This window comes from Dermacentor andersoni, chromosome 8, assembly GCF_023375885.2.
Source record: "Dermacentor andersoni chromosome 8, qqDerAnde1_hic_scaffold, whole genome shotgun sequence".
In the NCBI taxonomy this organism is placed as follows: Eukaryota; Metazoa; Arthropoda; class Arachnida; order Ixodida; family Ixodidae; genus Dermacentor; species Dermacentor andersoni.
The window spans coordinates 15,343,185-15,367,794 of record NC_092821.1 but is presented as its reverse complement, the minus strand read 5'-3'; the positions used below and the strand labels follow the sequence as shown (position 1 = coordinate 15,367,794).

Sequence of the window (24,610 nt, the reverse complement as noted above, 5' to 3'; positions counted from 1 at the left end):
ACACCATGTACATATGGCGTCGCAGCTATCGTGCACTACTCGAATAACGTAAAGTGCATGGTGCTAGTGCTGTCTAGAAGCCGCCAGTAAAGTGGTTAACTTTTTAACTGCAGAAACTAATGTCAATGAGGCGGCTGTAGAGAGTCGTTAGACACATAAAAATGATATGTTTCCAGCAAAGTGAACTGAGCCTAATTGCTTTTTCTGGCAAATAAAGGAAGGCCATGCTGTGCGAAAAATATCACGTGACTACGCACCCACGCGCACTGAATAGCATGGCCATTAAATATTCTCAGTGGGAAAGCAGGGCTCAGCCGGGGTGATCACAGCACGCGTGTTATTTACACGACCAGCAAATGGCTCCGTGCTTCCTAATGGGAAACATTTTGCATATTTCAACTTATGTTTTGTTCAACATTTTCGGCTACGTTAATCGGTAACTACGATGATTCTGGAAAAGCTTTAAGTGAAAGGATACTAAAATAAATGTTAGCGAAATTCGAACGATGTTCCAGATTATTGCCTGCAACTTAACGGTGACTGACGCAAATAAAATCTGAAGATCTTTTGAAATTTTCCAGGGCATGTGGAAGCCGAAAGAAGAGCGCAACATTAACTGCCAGAATGTTTTTTCGATATCAGTATTCCGTAAACATTTGCGACTTGGAGTAATGACGCACGGCAATGTTTATAACGGTAGTTCTTTACCCCAAATTCACAAATAAATGTTTGATACTTATACATCCTAACTTAAAAAGACATCCGCACTCATTAAGTTATTGCTGCATGGGTGAGAACCTCTTGTGCTGGACTGGCGGTCATCTTCACCGCGTATATCGAAAAAAAAAAAGAAATCTAAAGTAAACGTTATTCAATTTAGCGCATGCACAAGAGAGGGCGCGAGGACAGGCATTGAGTGACCATTGTTCTGGTTAAAGATAATATTGCAGAAAGGATGCTAGCTGAAAGTGACCATGCAAGCTCCTTGCGTCGTCCAAAACCTAAAACAAAAGCTTTTGCGAAACAAGAGCGATGACAACGGAGACGCTGAAATAAGTTCGCATTTATTCGTTGGAGTGAGCGGGAACCGGTGCAGTTACAAATTTCTGCTGGAGATTGACTGGAGCCGGCAATATTGCACGCTCCGAACTTTCCTGGCAGCACAGATATCAGATGTTGCGCTGACCAGCACGTGTGCTTAAACAGCTCGCTGCGTGGCACGCACACCTACGCAGCTGGCATTCGCATTCCCAAAATGTGGACCGGCAGCTACTGCGGCGCTGTTGTCGCCCGCCTCGGAGCAGTGCAGTCTCGCATGCGGGCAATAGTACTGAAGTTGCGCCGCGTTCAGCTGCCAGCCGGAGGCGTGCAGCTCGATCAGTTCGAGGAGCGTGTGGCGCGCCATAGTCGATGCATCCGACTGCGCGAAGGCATTGCGCATGCGCCTAATCAACGTCACCATGAGCCACGCGTTTGTGCTCTGCACGTCGCGGCCGGCGACCGTCAGCACCCACCGCAGGCACTCCATCTGGAACGAGATTTGAGGGTAGCTGTAATTACCAAAGGCATTGCGGGAGCTTATTCTACCCTAACTAGCACTCTCCACATTGCCGCTTCTGGGGGGAGCCTCGGACGCTGAGACACACGGCAGGCGCATGCTATCAATCCCCTCTCACTCCCCCGAACCTCCACCTTTGCTTCGGGAGAGAGCCTTGGCGAGCTCCGGCCACGAGACCAGCTTTCGCTGGTGGAAAGGGCTGCTGATGGCATCCAAGCTTAAGGATTACTAGAGTTAGTTCACCATCCTGATGAGTGAAGACCAAACATATGTTTTCGACATTCTATGAACGGGTATTCTCTCTTCTTGGCTCATGAATACTGTAACCCGCAGCCTATATTTAGAACAGGACAGTGTAGTATTGTGTACTTCACATAATATTTGTAACTTTAGGCTGTGGCCACAGTTGTGGGAGCCATAGTCATCGGGAAGGACGGTAAGAAACTTATTTACGTCTTTTTTGCCAAATACTACTTGCAGGGCAAGAAAAAACATGGATACTTGCTCTACGGCAGGCATTATTAAGCACCTATAGATATGAGACGCACTGGCAACAACATGAACCATACCGAGTGTTTTAGCTAACTTGTGGCAAGCCTTAAAGCCCCTGTACGATACGGGGATGGAACCGGCATAGTATTGTACACTATCCTTTCGAGCAACCTAAAGTATGGTTTGCTATGACCTCGATTTATTATTTAGCTTAGTTAACACATGAAGTACTCACCTAAACTCGAAAACTTCAAATCTTGAATACATATTATGGGCAGCCTACTCCTGTCCTTTAATATAGCTGCTGTGATAATGAATTGTTGGGTGAATTAATTGCACATAAAATGCGCAAGATTTTAAAAGGTACCACTTTAGTAGACTTTCGCGTCCAGTGGCGTTAGTGCAGTCAAACATACTATCAACAAATGATTGATCCTGCAGGCAGGTAGAACGTAAAAATAGGCCTTAACGGGCATTAAGGGTCCCGTCAAACACCTGTGATGGAGCCGGAAGAAGGAGCCGGAAGGGGGAGAGGCTAGGCACGCTTACATCAGCGACCCTTTTGCTGGTGAACGCTTTCGCCAGCTCACAACTTCTAGAGTTATTGCGGGGCTCAAGGAGTACTCGCGTGCGTCAGAACATTGTGAGTTGTTCCAAGCGATTCCATCTGTAGTTTATGTATTCACTGAACCTTGCAGTCAGATTGATTGCGCGACGCTAAGAGTATTGTCAATTCTGGAAGGCACGCGAGCATCAGTGATTATTCTAGACATATCAGTGAGTCATGTATAAATAGCCGACGAGTCTGACCCACAAACCAGATCTTGTCGATCGTTTCATGTGCTCTTGACATTGTTCTGCCGGAGTGCAACTTGTTTTTCTGAGTACAGGTACACGCAATAAACAAAAATTTTTGTGACGATCGCCGTTGTGCCAGTGTAACTTTTCACCGTCGCGATACGTGACAGTATACAACCCAGTTAAATACTCCTTATAGAGGAACATTGAAAAAATGTGTGGATCACTAGACAATCATACATCAGCTTGTGTGAGAGAAAGCAAATGTTAAGAAAGAAAAAGAGCTTTTCGCCACTTCAACAAAGAACACCACGACATATCAGCATTTATACAACCTGCAGCAAGGCATCAGCAATATACCTGGGGAACGCGACAATCGAAAAGCACAGAGTCACGGCTGCAAAAAGAAGAGTAATAGAGAAACACAAGGAAATGACCTTGAATTATTCCAGCAAGATGATTTCAGTGCTGAAAAGTGGTTCAGAAACAAGAGCCACCTTTTCTGTATGGATCTTGTCTTACAGTACCGGCAACGTACAGCGCAATAACTGAGAACTGTAATGTGCTGGGAATGTGGGGACCGCCCACATTCCTTTATGCCGTGTCTGTCGAATGAAAACTAGCCGCAAAAAATATGTTTCAGTCAGTGCTGTACATTACGTGAGGGCTACGTTTTAATAAGCGACTGTATATATATATATATATATATATATATATATATATATATATATATATATATATATATATATATATATATATATATATATATATATATATATATATATAGATATCTGTGGATGATAGCACCGACAAAATGTCAGATTGCTTAATGTAGACTTAGGTTGCATGGTAGAAAGGGTATGGTAGCTAAACGTGGGACATTTTTTTTTTTCTGAAGCAAATGTAACTGTGACATTCCCTATTCCAATAATATCCTAGACAATGCTACAGTACTGTAGGTTGGAAAAAAATGACTGCAACAGGACAAAGGAATGCAAGATTTTAACTTGTTGGAATGAGACGTTTTAGTCGCGCAACCACGCCCACAGAAGAGCAGAGTTTTGATTAAAAACTTAGAAGAAACCATGCCGAATGCTTTCACACCGTCAACGAATTTTATTACGTTCTTGTCTAAGCATACGTCATAGCGCTTACCTTCTTCCCTTTTGGCAGATATAGCACCATTTATCTTTTACTCCAGTTTGTCCTTATGAAATTGTCGTCTGTCCAAGCATTTCTGTCCTGTAGCATTTTATTTGTCTTTATTATACCCGCAGCGGTGACTTTGTTGTTACGCTGCTGAGCACGGGGTCACGGGTCACCGGCAGCGGTGGCGGCATTTCGATGGCGGTGAAATGCAAAAACACCTGTGGGAGGGGGGGGGGGGGAGGTCCCGTGCTTTCGGGGCACGTGAAAGATATCCTGGTGGTCAAAATTCAGACGGTGTCCCCCCGCTACAGAGTGCCTCATAATCAAATCGTCGTTTTGACAAGCAAAACACGAGATTCCTTCATTTTCTTTTGTCCAATTTCCTCGTCTGAATGGCGAGGAACAAAAACGAATAATTCTTATAAGACATTAACTTAACGTAAGCTGCGCTGTATGCAATATGGTTGACATAGATCAGAGACAAAAGCGAGCCAAGCATATTGCTTTGTGGTACGCCGGTACAGAAAGGTTGAGGTGTAGAAATCACGTTGCCTATATCTGCACACTGTGTTCACTGCGCTAAATACGACTGCTGCAGCGCATGAACAGTTCTCCAAACACCGCATCTGAGAAGCTTGAGAAGCAGTAGCGAATGGTTTTATCAGACGAAACGCTTTTCCACAATACTATCCCTGATGGTAAGGGCTTCTATTCTTTCTTGTGTGTGACAAGTGCTGTCTCATTGAGTGGTTCTTTCTAAACGCATGTTGAAAAACATTGTGCTCATAAAAAATCGTAAGGAGCCTCAAACGAATTAGTTTTATGCCTTTCGAAAAGATGGGGAGAATCGCAATGAGTCGATAATTACGGAATCAGTGTGTAGACGAGCCATATGTAAATATACTGAAAGATATCTATAGCGGCTCTACAGCCACCGCAGTCCTCCATAAAGAAAGCAACAAAATCCCAATAAAGAAGGGCGTCAGGCAGGGGGATACAATCTCTCCAACGCTATTCAAAGCATGTTTACGGGAGGTATTCAGAGACCCGGATTGGGAAGAATTGGGGATAAGAGTGAATGGAGACTACCTCAGTAACTTGCGATTCGCTGATGGTATTGCCTTGCTTAGTAACTCAGAGGAACAAATGCAATGCATGCTCACTGACCTATACAGGCAAAGCAGAAGGGTGGGTCTAAACCTTAATCTGCAGAAAACGAAAGAAATATTTAACAGTCTCGGAAGACAACAGCAGTTTACGATAGGTAGCGAGGCACCTCAAGTGGTAAGGGAATACATCGACTTAGGCCAGGTAGTGACCGTGGATCCGGATCATGAGACCGAAATAATCAGAATAAGCATGGGCTGGGGTACGTTTGGCAGGCATTCTCAGATCAGAAACAGCAGGTTGCCATTATCCTTCAAGAGAAAACTGCATAACAGCTGTGTAATACCAGTACTCACGTACGGGGCAGAAACCTGGAGGCTTACGAAAAGGATTGTGCTTAAATTGAGGACGACGCAATGAGCTATAGAAAGAAGAATGATGGGTGTAACGTTAAGGGATAAGAAGAGAGCAGACTGGGTGAGGGAACAAACGCGAGGTAATGACATCTTAGTTGAAAACAAGAAAAAGAAATAGGCATGGGCAGGGCATGTAGTGAGGAGGAAAGAGATGATCATTAAGGGTTACGGAGTGGATTCCAAGAGAAGGGAACGGTAGCAGGGGGCGGCAGAAAGTTAGATGGGCGGATGAGGTTAAGAAGTTTGCAGGGAGAACATGGCCACAATTAGCACATGTCCGGCGTAGTTGGAGAAGTATGGGAGAGACCTTTGCCCTGCCGTGCGGGTAGCCAGGCTGCTGCTGCTGCTGCTAATGATAATTAATACATCGTTTTGGTCCCCTTGTGTAAACATCGCAATGACTTAAGCCATTTGCATTTCTCTAGGCAACACACGAAAAGTAAGATTAGGGTTATGCATAGCAACTCAACGTTTAATGTCAAGTACCCACTTGATGGATTTGAGGCTTTTTGATCGCAGTAATCAAACATGGAGCGGTTCCAGCTCAGTGCATACCCCGTAAATGTATCGTGTTCGTGTCCGCGTTCCTTGGCGCTTGTTATAATGTCGAAGTTCCGCATGGTAGAGTTTGTTGATTCTATCACATTAGTATGTTGCTGCTTGCCAACAATTTCCGAAACTTATTCTATTAGGAGTAACAAATTGCAGACTTTGTTGCACCGTAGGCGCGGCAGGTTTTGTCACATACCCGCAATATTTTACTCATTGTTAAAATAAGTACCTATAAAGTGTTAACTCGCATTCCAGTAGGGTGGACGCATTGAGGGCATTGCGCTCTGCCCGCAGACGCGTTTTAAGAATACGCCTTGTTTGAAATGGCTACTATGGAAAAAATCTTCGTAAGCGAGCAGCGCGATATGGACGACGGACAAGGAATAACACATCACAAGCGCTGCAATCGTCCGTTTAGTGCTGCTCGCTTACGAACATTGTGACCTACCAAGTAGCCCAGCTTGCTGTTTCGAACATGGAAAAACTTTTTAAGGAAGCGCTCAGTTGAAAACCATCTTATATAAATAAAAATTAAATTACAGAATTCATCTCACGCGATCCTACTGGCTGATGAAACCCGTGAAGCTCAGTCTGGTATCGCTGTGCTTATTATCTATGCCACAAACTGGAGGAAGTCGATAAAGTGTTCAGAGCCATGAATTCTATTATGATATTACTAGCGGAAAATCGAGGGTAGCAGTCATTGTAACAGGAACGAAATAGTGGTCGGTACGTGGTATCTTTTATCGAGTTGGCACAGTCTCGTTTTGAAAGGAAGCTATTATTTTTTTGTTTTGTGGTTCAACTTTATGTCCTATTCGAAGAACATTTCTTTAGAGCGGTGGCGTGTTTCACATAAGGAACAGCTTCATTCTACCACATAACCTTGAATGCATAAATAAGTTGTGACACTTCCGAATGTATGTGTGCCTAGACCAGTATTTCGACCATTGATGTGCAGGCAGTACGATGATAAACATTAAGGGGTAAACTAGGCTAATTGCACCACTTCAATTTTTCAGTGAAAACATTACGTTAAAGGATGAAAACCTTTTTATGCTTGAAAGCAGAGGGATGAAGCTATATCCACTATTCCCATGCTGGACAAAAACCGCAGCCATGGCGCTGTGCCGGTGACAGGCGGCGACACTAGCGCCACATTTCCCCCTATTGATGTTAGTATGAAACTCTGTGCCACCTCGATGCAAAAACATACTCGCCTCAGTGCTGCTGCCAGTCATTGGTGTCCGTAGAATAACTAGGCAAGACTGGAGGAGCAACAACGCCAATAGCGCGATGGTGCTGACGTGAGCTCTTTGCCGCTTCAGTCCCACGAAGAGCTCGGTCACCAGGAACACGTAGGCCGTCCACCGTCGTGGGTAGCCATTGGGCGCCTGCAGCAGCTCAGCGCGCCGATCAAACCACTCACGGGTTGTCTTGATCAGGGCGCACAAGAACGCCCTCGTTTTGTCCACCTGCGCAGGTGATGTATGGAAGGAAACAGAATGAACTTTACCGACACATGCTAAAGCAACAGTAATAAAGCGGAGCTTTCTTTGCTTCTTCTCCCTACTTTTCGGGCGACGCTGCTGTGATCTTGCTCGCGCGCACCCTAGGTCTCGTGCAGTGCCACCGGAGGGCGTTTGCGTCCTTGTCTTGCTATATGGACAATGAGCTGAGAGAAAGGTTTCGAGGTTGTAGAAGTCAACAGGGAAGTGAGAACGTGTGCTGGTTTTCAACGACACGGTATGCACTTCAATTACAGACTTGGACTAGAAGTGGGCTGGCGACTTGTTGGTCACGAGGTTGCATTTTTGGTGCCCACAGGTCCTCAGTAGGCCAGTATAGGTAGTAATGAAGAAGCTACCTTTGGGGAACCTCAGAATAGCATCGCCGTCAATAACAGAGAAGGAGGAAAACAACAAAGAGACCTCGCCATGCAATAGGCTACATGAACATGCAGTGTTGCCGAAGAACAGAAAAGTGGGGAGAGAATAAGGAGGAGTTCACTAGAGAACGAATAGGGGTGTATGCACCTCAAAGATTCGGAATCGCCGCCAGTGAATGAGAATTATGTTTGGGGTGGGTGCAACAAAACTAGATCCGAAAGAAAGGGAGTGGGAGTCGGAATGCTCATCCACCAGAGAGCCAAATGGCAAAGAGTAAATTCGAAATTTCAAGAGCATCTTTGGTTATATTGTACAGTGAGTGGAAAGAAAACTTGGCTGGGCGGAACGTATTTGTGGGCTGGAAATAGTTGCAGAGAGAACCAAGAGTTACGGAATGTCTAAGCGCCGATATTATCAAAATGGCATATGTAGTTGAGAAAGAGAGCAAGGTGCGCAATGTGGCCAGTCGACATTTGAACGCTCAAAAAATAACAAATATAGTCACAAGAGCCGAGGAAGACCTTGGAAAGTGGCCAAGCAAAGAGTGGGAATATAGTGAGCTTGTAAGTTTGATAATGACAGAAATACGGGAAAGGAACTGAAATGGTAGTGGAACAGTGAGATACGAGAATCGATCGCCTAGCGACAGAAAACATCCCGAGAGCACAGGCTGGCAAAAAATTGCAGTTCCCACAGGATGAAGTAGCCAGTAAATGGGAAATATACCGGGAGAAAGAATTTATGGTGCAAATACTGGTGCAAGCCAAGAGAAAAGGTGAAAGTGAACGTTGGTTGTAAGAAATATGTGAGAAAAAGAAGGTTGCACGTACAATATTTGGAACAACATAAACTTATTAGGCGGGAAGTCAACAACAATACAACAACATATCCTGGACGAAGATGGAAACAAACTGGAAAGGTACGCGGCTTAAATTACATCAGAAAAATAACAGCCGGTCTTTCCAACGGAATGACGAGGTTGTCTTTGAGGAAAAAAAGAGCATGAAAGAGAACCACATGGAAAAGGAGCTGGTGCTGACAAATTTCAACTGGAAGAAAGCCGAAGAGAAAATTCCTAAGCGCACAGCCACAGGGCTAGACGAGGTTCCCGTTAGGCTGATTAATAAACTAGGACCGACAAGTGACGAAGCTCAGTTGAAAGCAGTAGAAAAAACTTTAAACATAGACGAATAGCAGACATTTGGCGACAAAGTTGAATGAATTTAATTTATAAATGTAAGGCGGAGACAGATAGAATTCACTCGTATAGACCGTTGACCATTACATCGGTAATAAACAGGTTATCACTGCAGGCAAATAAATTAAAGCTGCAAACATGGGCAGAGAATAATTGCATTGAGGGAGAGCTTCAGAATGGCTTCAGAATAAGTAGGCGTCTGGATGATAACTTATTTGTCCCTACTCCGTGTATTAAAATATCCAGAGCAGACAGGAGACCGTTATAAGTGGCCTTTTTAGACATAAACCGCGACATTTTGTGGGACGATCGTATGCAGCTTTTAAGAGATTTACCATGAAAATACCGTTTGCTTTGAGTGGGAAGGGATGAGGAGCGAGGAGAAAGGGGATATCAACAAGCGACTGATGCAAGGGTGCCTTTTATCCCCACTGCTGTTTATGATGTACAGGGTGAGGATGGCAAGGGTGCAAGAGGGAAGTAATATCGGGCTTAATATTTTATACAAATAGGAGAGTACAATAGTAGAGGAGCAGCTTCGAGGTTTATTTTATGCGGACGACGTTGTGTTGCTACCTAGCGAGCAAAGTGATATGCGACGTCTGGCTGTTATCTCTGTACAGGAAGACGAGAATTTAGTCATTTAGCTTAAAAAAATAAGGTGTTATGATATACAATGAAAGCAGTGGTCAGACAATCTCATTAGAGGGCCAGAAAATACCTCCCGTAAAAGAATATAAATACTTGGTATATGGATAAACGAAGGCAATGGATATATGGCAACACAGAAAAAAAAAAAAAAAGATGGAGGACGCTTAAGCTTCGCATTAAAAAATGTCTCACTACGTTTCACGCTTCCCGGGAACTGGAGCGTGAATAAAGGGAAAATCAGACATCCACCCGTTCGTAGCGATTGCTACAAAGGAAACCCAACGGGTTCCTCGAAAGAAAAGCCTCATAGTTTCAAAGCCTCATAGCCTCAAAGCCTCATAGGTTTCCTTTCAGCAATTGCTACGAACGGGTGGATGTCTGATTTCCCTTTATTCATTACTTCTCTCCACCTTGCGGGTTTCCGCAGAACTACTACGTCAAACTGGAGCGTGTGTCATTAATGTTTACCGGGAAACGCTGGCCGCGAAAGCTATGCAACAAGGCCGCCACTGGCGGGAGCTGCGATGCGGCGTAGGCGAGCGCCATCTGGAGGCATTGCAAGGAAGCGGGTGTGCCGCTCCGTCGCCTCCAAGACACTCACGCCATGGCGGGCACAAATGGCGGACGCCGTGGCCGGTCTAGAATTGGCACAAACGCTGGAAAAGGGGTTTCTTTCAGTTTTCGCGTAGCACAATTATGTTTTCTCGTATAGTCAAAGTACAATCCAACGCTATCATGTCTGCAGGGGGTGTGTAAGTCGTACTTTGCGATTTTTCTACAAATTTTAGCTTGAGGACTTCAATTAGTTCAGTAGCTTCTTTGCGCCACATGGAGGCCCTGGGTGTGGGTGGTTCAAACATATTTTTTCGAATGGCGGAAACATTCGGAATTGACGCCGATTGCATCAAAATAAAGTTAGCTGCAGGAGTGGTCGCCGCTGGCTTTGACTTCATGAGAATATCTCCCCTTTCAAGTTACTGGCTCGTTTTATTGTGTAATCAATAATTTTCCTAGGGTCCTGGCGGTCCATGAGTGTAGTCTTTCACTCTTCGCAGTTAACATCGAAATCTTTTTGGTCATAGCATATACGCTAAATACGGTGCGTCTGGCTATAGGCAATTGCGGCTTTAAAATGACGAACGTGGCTGTTTTGGAAATGGAGATATTGGCGCCTGTCCACAGTTTTGACCTTCTCAGCGTGAATTCCGAATGTTTCTGCCATTCTCAAAAGGCATCAAAATATTGTAGACTAAAGTGAAAGACTTAGAACAATCTTTCCAGAGGCACCGCGAGTTGTGTACCGACGGTCAAAAACATTCGCGATTTGATAAGCACTTCAGCAATCGGCGCCTGCGTACCCGCAGTTTGCAGTCCATGCAGGAAGCCAAGCTGTAAAGTATTCGCACATATGCTAACTATAATAGCAGCGAAAAGCTTGGCTTCAAACTTCGCACTCCGCATCAAAGGCAGCTTCAAGTGTGACACGTTAAGCGCCATTTATCGGCTTGAGTGTAGTTCTTGCCACCAGCAACATACTGGTCAAACAGGAACGCTGTTTACATTCCGATTGATTAATGATCGTACTCACGCAAAGCATTTCCCACACCTTCCTCTGTGAAAACACCTCTGAACAACTGGACGCTCTTTCGACGGTGTTAGGTTGACCATACCGGAACCTGGTCTTCCTTCCCAACACGATCGTTTAGTTCGCGAACATTACCTGATATACAAGGTCAACGCTCTTTCTTCTGGTATTAACGAAAACATGGGAAAACTAATCTGCATAACTAATTATATTGACCAGTTTATACATATCTTCTTACTTGTTTACGTGGTCACGGTGGCCTTTTGTACGAGGTTTTTCTGTGTTCGCAAAGTCTAGATTTGTGCCCGGCGGCTCGCAGCTACGGCTATGGCATAAGACGCATGGGTGGCGTGATGACTGATGCTACGGGCGTGGTTAATGCCAATTTGAGACGATAGAGAGCTTTGGTTTTATAATGCATCATATTGTCACGTGGTGGCGACGTCGAACACAGTAGCAATACTGTGAACGACAAAACTAACTTTTATTGGGCGAACCTGTGCCCACAAGACAGGCTACACTTATAGCACAACGATAGCGGCGAACACGGTCGGCGATCGTCGAAAATCTGATCAGCGGTTCAAGCGCGTCGGCTTTTATGCATCAATCGTCGAATGTTCCAGACTAATCGTTGGGATCTGCGTGCCTTCCACAAAGTTCTACACCATTCCCGTCAGGCGATGAAATCAGATAACATAAGGTTCGGCGACAACAGAAAGCGGATAGAAGCATCGATAACTTTCCGGAAACTTCGGACACATGCAGGCGCGTCCTGCACTGTGTGATAACATTTGTTAGGTGGCGAAACGTGGTCGCCCGATAAAGATAAGTACACGTGTCATTAACCCCCTCTTAAAAAGCATTGACCCTATGCTGCAAACAAACGAAAGTAATAAAGAAAAGCACTCGTAGCAAAGAAAACAACAAAATAAGGAAGTTCGTCAGCGTCCGTAAAATGGTTTAAGGCGCACCACGTGGACCACTTCAGATCGTGCGCGACGCCGCTGTGAATGCGAAATGCCGTCTGGCACGACCTCATAGTCCAGCGCGCCAATACGTCGGATGACCTTGTAGGGTCCGAAATAACGTCGCAGTAGCTTCTCACTGAGTCCTCGTCGGCGTATCGGGGTCCATACCCAAACACGGTCGCCGGGCTGGTACTCGACGAACCGTCGTCGGAGGTTGAAGTGTCGGCTGTCAGTCCTCTGCTGGTTCTTGATCCGCAGGCGGGCGAGCTGTCGGGCTTCTTCGGCGCGCTGGAGATAGGTAGCGACGTCAAGATATTCCTCGCCACTGACGTGCGGTAGCATGGCGTCGAGCGTCGTCGTCGGGTTCCTGCCGTAAACCAGCTTAAATGGCGTGATGTGTGTTGTTCCTTGCACCGCCGTGTTATAAGCCAACGTTACGTACGGCAGGACCGAATCCCACGTCTTGTGCTCGACGTCGACGTACATTGCTAGCATGTCGGCGAGGGTCTTGTTCAGGCGCTCCGTGAGACCATTCGTCTGCGGATGATAGGCAGTTGTCCTCCTGTGACTTGTCTGGCTGTATTGTAGAATGACTTGCGTGAGCTCTGCTGTAAAAGCCGTTCCTCTGTCGGTGATGAGGACTTCTGGAGCACCATGCCGCAGCAGAATGTTCTCGACGAAAAATTTCGCCACTTCGGCTGCGCTGCCTTTCGGTAGAGCTTTAGTTTCAGCGAAGCGGGTGAGATAGTCTGTCGCCACGACGATCCACTTATTTCCGAAAGTTTATGTCGGAAACGGTCCCAACAAGTCCATCCCGATCTGCTGAAAAGGTCGGTAAGGAGGCTGGATCGGCTGTAGTAATCCCGCTGGCCTTGTCGGTGGTGTCTTGCGTCGCTGACAGTCTCCGCATGTCTTGACGTAACGGGTGATATCGGCGGTTAGGTGCGGCCAGTAATGGACAGTTTTAGCAGAGCGTTTGCTTGCGCTCTGCTCCGCACACGTTTCACGCCACCGGTGGCTGCACCGAATGCATTGATTTCGCTTATCTAACAAGAGCGCCTTCCAGAGATGCCACTGACGTGCTCTCAGCTTGGCGGTAAAACGATTACGAGAGCAACTACACGCTCCCTTACGCACCGCTAAATCAGGTTCCTAGCGGAACGTGGTCAGCGTCCCACGTTCCGCTGCCGCTATGTGTGCTGTGCGCACGCGCGTCAGTGTTCCCAGTAGCGTTTTGCTGAGCTGCTGCGTGCCAATTGTTGTGATAGGCCGGTCTGAGTGGAGTGGACCGTAAACGCTCTGCTAAAACTCTCTAATACCTTTCTTGAATCCTCGATAGCGTCCGGGAGAAACCGAGGTGCCCAGCGGTCGGATCGTCATGTAGGGCGTGCAGTACTTCTGAACGCAGCTCGGACGGAACAACAAGAAGGTAGTTGGCGCGGACTGGTGAGAAGTTCTTCTTCACGAGGAGGTTCTTTTGAAGCGTGAACGAAGACAATCCACGCTTAAATGCCCTAGGGACAACGTCGGTGTGCCCTTCCAAATACTCGACTAGGGCTTTTAGCTCCGGGTCTCCTTGTTGCTGTTCGGGAAAGTCTTCCGCGCTTATTATTCCAAGGAAGGCGTCGTCATCCTCGTCATCTTGCGGCGGCGGGTCAATGGGGGCGCGTGATAGGCAATCGGCATCTGAGTGTTTTCGTCCGGACTTGTATGTTACAGTGATGTGGTATTCTTGTAGTCTGAGGCTCCACCATGCCAGCCGTCCTGAAGGGCCTTTAAGTTATATAGCCAACACAACAAGTGATGGTCGCTGACCACTTTGAATGGCCTGCCATATAGGTAAGGGCGAAATTTCGCTGTAGCCCAAACGATGGCGAGGCATTCCTTTTCGGTTGTAGAATAATTGCCTTCCGCTTTTGACAACGACCAGCTAGCGTACGCTATCAGGTGTTCATGTCCATATTTTCTCTGGACTAGGATGGCACCGAGGCCTAGGCTACTGGCGTCAGTGTGTATTTCGGTATCGCCGTGCTCGTCGAAGTGCGCAAGTACGGGCGGCTACTGCATGCGTCGTTTGAGTTCTTGAAATGCGTCGGCCTGCGGCGTTTCCCACTTGAACTCGACGTCACATTTAGTTAGCTGTGTCAGCGGCTCAGCGATGCGTGAAAAGTCCTTGACAAATCGCCTGTAGTAGGCACACATGGCAAGAAATCTACGCACTGCCTTCTTGTCGATGGGCTGCGGGAACTTTGCGATGGCAGCTGTCTTCTGCTGGTCGGGGCGGACTCCAGACTTGCTGATGACGTGACCTAGGAACAGAAGCTCATCGTAAGTGAAGCGACACTTTTCTGGTTTCAGAGTCAGCCCTGATGACTTGATGGCCTCTAGTACTGTTGCAAGCCGCCTAAGGTGATCGTCGAAATTTCCCACGAAGACCACGACGTCATCCAAGTAAACGAGACAGGTCTGCCACTTCAATCCTGCTAAAATCGTGTCCACCACGCGCTGTAACGTTGCAGGCGCCGAGCACAGTCCAAATGGCATAACCTTGAACTCGTAGAGGCCGTCTGGGGTGATGAAGGTGGTCTTTTCGCGATCTCTTTCGTCGACTTCTATTAGCCAATAGCCAGACTTGACGTCCATCGAGGAGAAGTATTTAGCGTTGCAGAGCCGATCCAATGCGTCGTCTGTCCGTGGGAGGGGGTATGCGTCCTTCTTCGTGATCTTGTTCCGACGACGATAATCGACGCAGAAACGTAGGGTTCCGTCCTTCTTCTTCACCAGGACAGCAGGGGATGCCCACGGGCTTTTCGACGGCTGGATGATGTCGTCGCGCAGCATTTCGTCGACTTGTTCTCTTATAGCTTCACGTTCTCGCGGCTAAACTCGGTAAGGGCTCTGGCGGAGTGGTCGAGCGCACTGCTCGGTGATTATGCGATGCTTGGCGACTGGTGTTTCTTGAATCCTCGATGACGTCGAAAAGCAGCCTTTGTATCGTCGCAGCAGACTTCTGAGCAGCTGTTGCTTAATCACGGGGAGACTTGGATTAATGTCGTAGTCTGGTTCCGGAACTGTGGTCGTCGAGGCAGATGGGGCAGAATCCGAGAGGACAAATGCATTGTTGGTTTCCACAATTTCCTCGATGTACGCGATTGTCGTGCCCTTGCTGATATGCTTGAACTCTTGGCTGAAGTTGGTTAGCATCACTTCAGCTTTCCCTCCGTGTAGTCGAGCGATCCCTCTTGAGACGCAAATTTCACGGTCGAGGAGTAGATGTTGGTCGCCTTCAATGACGCCTTCTACGTCAGCGGGTGTTTCGGTGGCGACCGAAATAACGCTGGAGCGAGGCGGGATGCTCACTTGATCTTCGAGCACACTCAAGGCGTGGTGACTACGAGGGCTCTCCGGCGGTATCGCTTTATCTTCCGACAGCGTTATGGATTTCGACTTCAGGTCGATGATTGCACCGTGTTGGTTCAGGAAGTCCATACCGAGAATGACGTCTCGTGAACACTGTTGGAGGATAACGAAGGTGGCGGGGTAAGTGCGGTCATGAATGGTTATTCTTGCCATGCAGATTCCAGTCGGCGTGATGAGGTGTCCTCCAGCGGTCCGAATTTGAGGGCCTTCCCATGTGGTCTTAACTTTCTTCAACTGGGCGGCGATGTGTCCACTCATTACGGAGTAATCAGCCCCTGTGTCCACTAAGACGGTAACTGCGTGGCCGTCTAGAAGCACATCGAGGTCGGTAGTTCTTTGTCTGGCATTGCAGTTAGGTCTTGGCGTTGGATCACGGCTGCGTCGTGTTGAACTGATGTTGGAACGTCGCGTCGTCAAGTCGTCTTTCGTCGGTGTAGTCTTGGCTTCCTGACTTCGTCGGGACGGCGGCGTGTCGTTATTATGTCGTCGAGATGGTCTCTTCGGCGTCTTCGTCGGCGGCGGAGGATCTTCGTCAGTCCGACGAACAGCAACCGCACCTCCATCGGTTGCTGCTTTTAGTTTTCCGGATGTAGGCTCGCAGAGCGACCCCGGGCTGGGCCGGTGTATGGTCGGTGCTGCGGCGACAGGTGGTGACGGTGAACGGGACGGTCGTCGAGGGCTCCACGGAGTAGCGGGGAGGTAGTCGGCGATGTCACGAGGGCGTTCACCTTCCCGTGTGCGCGGTGCGTCGACGGCGAACCCTCGCAATCCCAGGTCGCGGTATGGGCATCGGCGGTACACATGGCCGGCTTCGCCGCAGTGGTAGCAGAACGGGCGATGGTCGGGGGCTCGCCAAATGTCCGTCTTCCTCGAGTAGCTGCACTGGGCGACGGGTGGGCGTGCTGGCGGCGGTGGTCGACGGAACTGATGCGTTACGTTGGCGCGTTACGCTGGCGTTGTCGCCGAGGGGGACCTTGACGGCGGGCGACGGTGGCGTAGGTCATCGCTTCCGACTGAGGTTGCGGTGATCGTGGTTGCACTTCAGGGACTCCAAGCGATCGCTGAACCTATTCTTTGATGATTTAAGCGATTGGATCCACTTGGGACTGCGACCTTGGGTAGAACTTCTGCAGCTCCTCCCGTACGACCGCTCTAAATGTCTCGCATAGATCGGAGGTGGCCCGTGATTGAACCCCGGCGTAGTTTGCAGAGTTCGTGTGGCGATCGAATTGCCGGTTTCGCATCTCGAGTGTCTTCTCGATGCTGGTGGCCTCGAGAAGAAACTCGTCGACGGTCTTCGGTGGGCTTAGTACCATTCCGGAAAAAAGTTCCTCTTTCACACCACGCATGAGTAGGCGGACTTTCTTCTCCTCGGGCATTTCGGGGTCGGCGTAACGGAAGAGACGGCTCATTTCCTCCATGAAGGTCGCAGTTGTCTCATTAGGTAGCTGCACCCGGGATTCTAATAGCGCTTGGGCTCGTTCTCGGCGTACGACGCTCGCGGATGTCTGCAGGAAGCCGCTTCGGAGCAGGTTCCAGGTCGTCAAGGTGGCTTCGCGGTTCTCGAACCACCTCCTGGCAGCGTCTTCCAATGCGAAGAAGACATGTAGCAGTTTGTCGTCCCTGTTCCAGCTGTTAAACGTAGCGACCTTCTCATACGTTTCCAACCAGCTTTCCGGGTCCTCAAATGTGGAACCGCGGAACTTCGCTGGTTCCCTGGGCTGCTGCAGCACGATGGGGGACACTGGTGCTGCCATTGGGGTTGCCTTGGCCGCAATCTTCTTGCTATTCTCAGGTAGAAGTCCGTGCTCCGGGGGCAGCTGTTGAAGACGGCGGCTTGAACGATGGTCCGGGACTACGTTAATGTTCTCTTTGCGGCCCGGGCTTGGATCACGGCATGTCGGGGGCGTCCGGTATACATGTAAAAAAGCACCTCCACCAGATGCCACGTGGTGGTGACGTTGAAGAACACAGTAGCAATACTGTGAACGACAAAACTAACTTTTATTGGGCGAACCTGTGCCCACAAGACAGGCTACACTTATAGCACAACTATAGCGGCGAACACGGTCGGCGATCGTCGAAAATCTGATCAATGGGTCAAGCACGTCGGCTTTTGTACTAATCGTTTGTACCCGCGTGCCTTCCACAAAGTTCTACACCATTGGCGTCAGGCGATGAAATCAGATAACATAAGGTTCGGCGACAACAGAAAGCGGATAGAAGCATCGATAACTTTCCAGAAACTTCGGATACATGCAGGCGCGTCTCGCACTGTGCGATAACATTTTTTAGGCGGCGAAACGTGTCGCCCGATAAAGATAAGTACACGTGTCAATATGCCAGTTTTTGTCCACGTGTGCATTGTTAAATCTATTCATGCGTGCACTTCGCAATCCTGCTTTCTGCTGCAGTGCGGAATACGGCACTACCCTTCATATTTTACTTGTGTGCAGCTTGTGCTTGATAAGCATTGCATGGTTAGGTGATTACATGCAGTTACGCTGCCTATCTGCTGTGTTTTCTACAACTGCCTGGCTATATTTTACATTTTCTTTAACCATGAACTCGCGCCGCATTTTTTTTGACTAGTGCTTGACTATGCACATGTCCGCGTGGGACAAAGTGATACATTTCTGGTGTCTAAATATACAACTGGGACGCGATTCCACTTGCATTCACTCGGACGAAGGCCGGTCGTCCGGCCGAAACGTCAGTAAAAATGTATGCCCTACCGTTCGTCTTTCTTTTGTTCTGTGTGTGTTCTGAAATATATAGATATATATATATATACATATATATATATATATATATATATATATATATATATATATATATATATATATATGTATATATATATATATATCTATATATATATATATATAACTGTTCACTGAAGTGACGGCATTGCATGAGTTTTTGCAAGAACTCATTGCAGGAGACAGTTCCCCTCAATACCACGAAGAGGCTGACGTTTTCCGGAGGAGCCATGCGACAAGCGGATTGAGTTAAGCACAGGCACGTACCCAGGGGGGGGGGGGGGCCCCGGGGGGGCCCGGGCCCCCCCCCCCCCGAAATCAAGTGGCATACCCCCCCCTTCCCACCCACGCCACCACTCCTCACACATTCCTAAAGCGCCGCCAGATCAATGTTGAGACTTGGCAGCTAATCATCAGTCAGCATTATGCTGCCTTTTTCACTCCTTTTAGATGGCGGTAGTTATCGGCATCTCTTGTAATGTGAAGGACAGTTTTCTCATAGATTCCGCACCCACGCGATTAACTCGAGATGCGTTCAGTTGTCACCATCTATTCAACCATCACGCGCATAGCTGTTGCTTTCGTTAGTTCAACCGTCTTTGTTTAGGCTGATCCTGGGACCAGGAGAGGGATGCGGCTGTTACTTAGCTGGTCTGTACTCTCATGGAACGAGTTGCGGCCGGAGAAAACGCCCATTGCGTTTAACTTGTTTCTTTGCTTCATTATTTCCTTGAGTTACGGCTCGCCGCGACGCTGGCAGATGCCCGGAACCATATACACGTGATATGGGTTAGATAAGGTCGGAAATAAGATAATGTGAAAGAGCGTCCATCATGAAACCCTGCAATAACCCTTAAACCCATAAGCAAGATGACTGTCGCCCGTTACCTCGTCTGTTTTTCCCTAATTGTATAGCACTTTTCGCGCCAAATTGGCAACTGGAAACCAAAATCGCAAGGACTTGAGAAATTAAGCGATCTACTAATGGAGAGAGCCAAGGCAACAACCAAATTGCAAGGAAAAGCGAACAATAAAAAAGTTAACCATTGTTGATGAGAATATTTATGGATCAACATCTTTTTATTTAAAAAGGAAGTAGAGAAAACGCCGCCGGAAGTGGAGAACAATTACTTGTTTTGAATGACGCTTCTACAGTTATCGGTCGAACCGCCTCACGTAGCCACTTCTCTGCTGTGCTTATGTGGGTGTTTTTCTAACCTTTTGCGGTGGGCGCAGTACGTCTAGAATCGCACTGTCCTGCGCTCTACGCGGTTGTATGGGACTGGCGGCCGCACAGCGTTACGCAATTGGCGGAACTGTCAAAACTGATCAACAAGGCGAAAATAACTGATATTCGAAGCTATAATATGAGAAAGACTGAAGAAGCCGTAAAAAATGAACGCAGCCTGAAATCAGTAAAAAAGAAACCTGGCATAGGACAAACCTTGATGTATGCACTAAAAGATAAGAAGGATAATATCATCATAATCTCAAAGATATAGTAAAAGCAGCGGAAAAATTCTAAGCTGACTGTATACAGTACCCAGAGGGGTCACGATACCTCACTTAGAAATAGTAATGAACAGGATACAGAAACTCTCCTATAACTAGCGATGAGGTCAGAAGGGCCCTGCAAGACATGAAACGATGAAGAGCGGGAGGAGAAGGTGGAATAAAAATCTATTTAATCAAACATGGAGGAGACATGCTTGGAAAACTGGAGGCTCTTTATACGAAGTGTCTATCGACTGCAAGGGTCCCAGAAAACTGGAAGAATGCAGAAATTATGCTAATCCACAAAAAAGGAGACGTTAAAGAATTGAAAAATTATAGGACCATTAGCTTGCTCCCAGTATTATATAAAATATTTACCAAAATAATCTCCAATACAATAAGGGCAACACTGGATTTTGTCAATCAAGGGAACAGGCTGGCTTCAGGAAGAGATACTTTTCAATGGATCACATCCATGTCATCAATCAGGTTATCGCGAAATCCGCAGAGTACAATAAGCCTCTCTATGTGGCTTAGATAGATTACGAAAAGGCATTTGATTCAGTAGAGATACCAGCATTCCTAGAGGCACTACGTAATCCAGGAGTACAGAACGCTTACGTAAAAAGCTTGGAAACTATTGCTACATGCGTGTGGTATTTGTTTGTTTGAACGAGGCACGTGGGCGCCATCACTCCAGAAAAGAGGAGGAAGAACGAACTGTGCTCGCGCTGTGAATTTAACCGGTGAGCGCTGCAACCGTTGTTGTCAATATAATCTGTAAATAGTTTCTAGTCTTACTGACTCGTTCTTCGCGTAAGGATATCTACAGAGGTTCTACAGCTACCTTAATTCTACACAAGAAAAGCAGGGAGATACCTACAGAGAAAGGGGTCAGACAGGGAGACACAATTTCTCCAAAGCTATTCACTCAGTGCTTAGAATAATTCAAGCTATCAAACTGGGAAGGCATAGGAGTAACGATCGACGGCAAATAGCTCAGCAACCTTCGGTTTGTCGATGACATTGTTCTATTCAACAACAATGCAGACGAGTTACAACAAATGATTAGAGACCTTAAAAGAGAGAGTGTAAGAGTGGGGTTGAATATTAATATGCAGAAGATGAAGATAATGACAAATAGTCGGGCAAAGGAACAAGAGATCAGGATCGCCAGTCGGCCACTAGAGACTGTGAAGGAGTACGGTTACCTAGGTCAATTAATCACAGGGATCCCTGATCATGAGAAGGAAATTCACAGAAGAATAAAAATAGGTTGGATCGCATACGGCAGACATTGCCAGCTCCTGACTGGAAGCTTACCATTATTATTGAAAGGTAAGGTGTGCAATCAGTGCATTTTGCCAGCGCTGACATATGGAGCAGGGACTTGAGAGCAAGTTAAGGACCGCGCAAAGAGCGATCGAACGAAGATTGCTAGGCATAACGTTAAGAGAGAGAAAGAGAGCGGTTTGGATCAGAGAGCGAACAGGTATAGATGATATTCTAATTGACATCAAGAAGAAAAAATGTAGTTGGGCTGGTCATGTAATGAGCCGGTTAGATAACCGTTGGACCATTAGGGTTACAGAATTGGTACCAAGAGAAGGAAAACGCAATCGAGGACGACAAAACACTAGGTAGCGCGATGAAATTAGGAAATTCGTGGGCGCTAGTTGGAATCGGTTGGCGCAGGACAGGGGTAATTACAGATCGCAGGGAGACGCCGTCGTCCTGCAGTGGGCATAAAACAGGATGATGATGATGATGATGATGATGATGATGGAGGTGGTGGGCCCCTCCCGAAAAAAAATCCTGGGTACGTGCCTGGTTAAACATGTTAGGGAGACATATGCGTTCTGTGCGTATGAAATCGCCCTGCTGCAGCTACTAGCCCTGCCAAAGCTCCGAATGAATGTGCGCGGCTGACGCTTACGCGACCTGCGTGCCTTATCTAAATGGGGGTAATCTTTGGTGGGTGCAATTATAAAGGCCGAGCAGGGATGGCTGCTAAGTTCATGCACGCTATCTTCCTTCCCGGACTGTTTTTCCACGCCCCTAGTGTTGTACATCGCGTAGTCTAAGTTAATATAGAGAGTAATTGGAGATCGGTGACAGAGGCCGTCCTGTAGTGGACACAAAAATGGGCACATGGTGAGGATGAATCTAATTTTTGAGTCGCTGTGAATCGCGCGGGTGCGAACCGTTCGCCCCCCGCTGCCGGCGTTCGTCGTAATGCCAGCGTTGTGACAGCGAGCGCTGGTGGTCACCCAGTGGGATATTTACAGGTTTACATGGTCTGTGCATTACACTATGCGTATTATTTGAATTATTAAGTAAAGGGTTAATAAAATTGATATGGCTGATATAACTAACCTATAGTCTCGAGTAAGGGCCGCACTTTTTTGTAGTGATTTTGACGAGTCTCACATGGAACCTGGACATTTTATCTAATTGTGCCAACTGCGAGTATCCCAATCCGCCGTAAACTACCGCAATCGCCTCCTCTCGCCATCTAGTAGCGACGCGCGAAAATTCGCTTTTGAGCGTGATCGAAATCAGCTCACCGAACTCGACTGCTTCAGGGTTGGATGTTTTTTAAATGGCTGCCAAATTGGGGGTGCGGCCCTTGCACAGATTGATAGGGTGAGAATATTCCTTCGTGTAACTGCCTTATACTTCGCTTTCACTAATTTGGCTTCGCCTTTCCGGCGACACTGCAGCCTCTTTTTTTTATTGTGAGTACGAGTATAAGCGCTGCCGGGCATGACTGCTATTGATTTTGATTTCGAGTAAATCCTACTTGGCCTCATTAGATACATTTATCAGTTCTGCATGGAACTGGCGATGCCTAATTGTATCCATCATAAATCCTGTAAATTATGAGGAGTTTTCTTCGTGAGTTATCAGGGGTTGCCAAGTGTAAACAGAAGCAATACGGAGACATATCATTCACGTTAATTTCACATGCCGTCGATAAAAGACTGCCAAAGGGGTCACTGAAGTGTGCAGGTATTTTTCCAAGGTAAAAAAAGCACGCAAATCAATCTGAAGCGAGGTGAACAAATAGCAACACATTCATCCTCTAGGCATAAGTTATCCTTGGCATTAGAAATAAATCTTAGTTGGCTTCCTCCCTCTCTTCAGAAAATACAATGAACTCATACTGTGTATATATTTCAACATATTGTCTGTCATGGTGTTCACAGTAGTAATTAAAAATTATATATGTTGAAGACAAACAAATATGGATGAGGTAGCCGGCGCTGGTGCTTATAATGCGCCTTTTCTGCTGTTCTCAGCACTTGCAGAAGAAAGTCGAAAGTACGAATTAAAAGCCGTGCACGACCGCGCGAACGATGATGTAGTAAGCTGTTAGCCACAATAAAATTTTAATGGAAAATGTAGAGGCAACTTGTAAGAAACCTCGAATGATCTGGGTAACAGAGCTCTGGTAATGACGCTTTCTTTCGGGGGGGGGGGGGGGGGGGGGTTAGCCATTGGCATCGTCGGGACTCTTCCCCCTCCGGAAAACATCGGAGGGAGCTCGGGCCATGCAGCCCCCCCGTAGGCGGCGCCTATGCCGCCATCGAATGCTGCGGTCCGTCCGCAGGAGCCAAGGAGAAAAAGCGTGCAGCGCGCATCGCGCGCAGCCGGTGCTCGAGCAGAATCGAAGAGGAAAGCGCCGCGGAGAGGACAGTGTCACTACATTGAAATTATCGAGGGGCCTTAGGTTTTACTCGCGCGCCACTGCATTTCTTGCACCTTCACATGATGGCGCTCACCTGTATGGCACAATGTGGTATAGGTACGAGGCGCTCCAGGGTATGTGGAAATGCGTAATGGTTGCAGGACGTACTTTTGAAAATGCAGTGGTTTGCTTGAAGTCAGGGGTACAGTGAGGACACGATGGGAACCGAAGGTCCGTGGGTCGCCTCGCGTTGGGCGCTCAAGGGAAGACTACAAATGAAGCTGTGCAGGGTGATATGGGCTGAACTAGTTTTGAATTGAGGGAAGATAGATAGATAGATAGATAGATAGATAGATAGATAGATAGATAGATAGATCCGTCCGTCCGTCCGTCCGTCCGTCCGTCCGTCCGTCCGTCCGTCCGTCCGTCCGTCCGTCCGTCCGTCCGTCCGTCCGTCCGTCCGTCCGTCCGTCCGTCCGTCCGTCCGTCCGTCCGTCCGTCCGTCCGTCCGTCCGTCCGTCCGTCCGTCCGTCCGTCCGTCCGTCCGTCCGTCCGTCCGTCCGTCCGTCCGTCCGTCCGTCCGTCCGTCCGTCCGTCCGTCCGTCCGTCCGTCCGTCCGTCCGTCCGTCCGTCCGTCCGTCCGTCCGTCCGTCCGTCCGTCCGTCCGTCCGTCCGTCCGTCCGTCCGTCCATCCATCCATCCATCCATCCATCCATCCATCCATCCATCCATCCATCCATCCATCCATCCATCCATCCATCCATCCATCCATCCATCCATCCATCCATCCATCCATCCATCCATCCATCCATCCATCCATCCATCCATCCATCCATCCATCCATCCATCCATCCATCCATCCATCCATCCATCCATCCATCCA

At 47.6% G+C, this 24,610-nt stretch overlaps 1 protein-coding gene across 1 annotated transcript in view; it reads right to left on the bottom strand.

Annotated features, from left to right (window-relative positions):
• Window positions 1-1,198: 1,198 nt before the first annotated feature.
• Window positions 1,199-24,610, bottom strand: part of LOC129383595 (MIF4G domain-containing protein-like) — a 54,466-nt gene continuing 31,054 nt past the window's right edge. The window contains exons 4-5 of the mRNA XM_055068222.1: window positions 7,293-7,547; window positions 1,199-1,528 (exon numbers count right to left, since the gene is read on the bottom strand). Coding sequence (XP_054924197.1) covers window positions 1,199-1,528; window positions 7,293-7,547 — 585 coding nt within the window. The remainder of the gene's footprint in view (window positions 1,529-7,292; window positions 7,548-24,610) is intronic.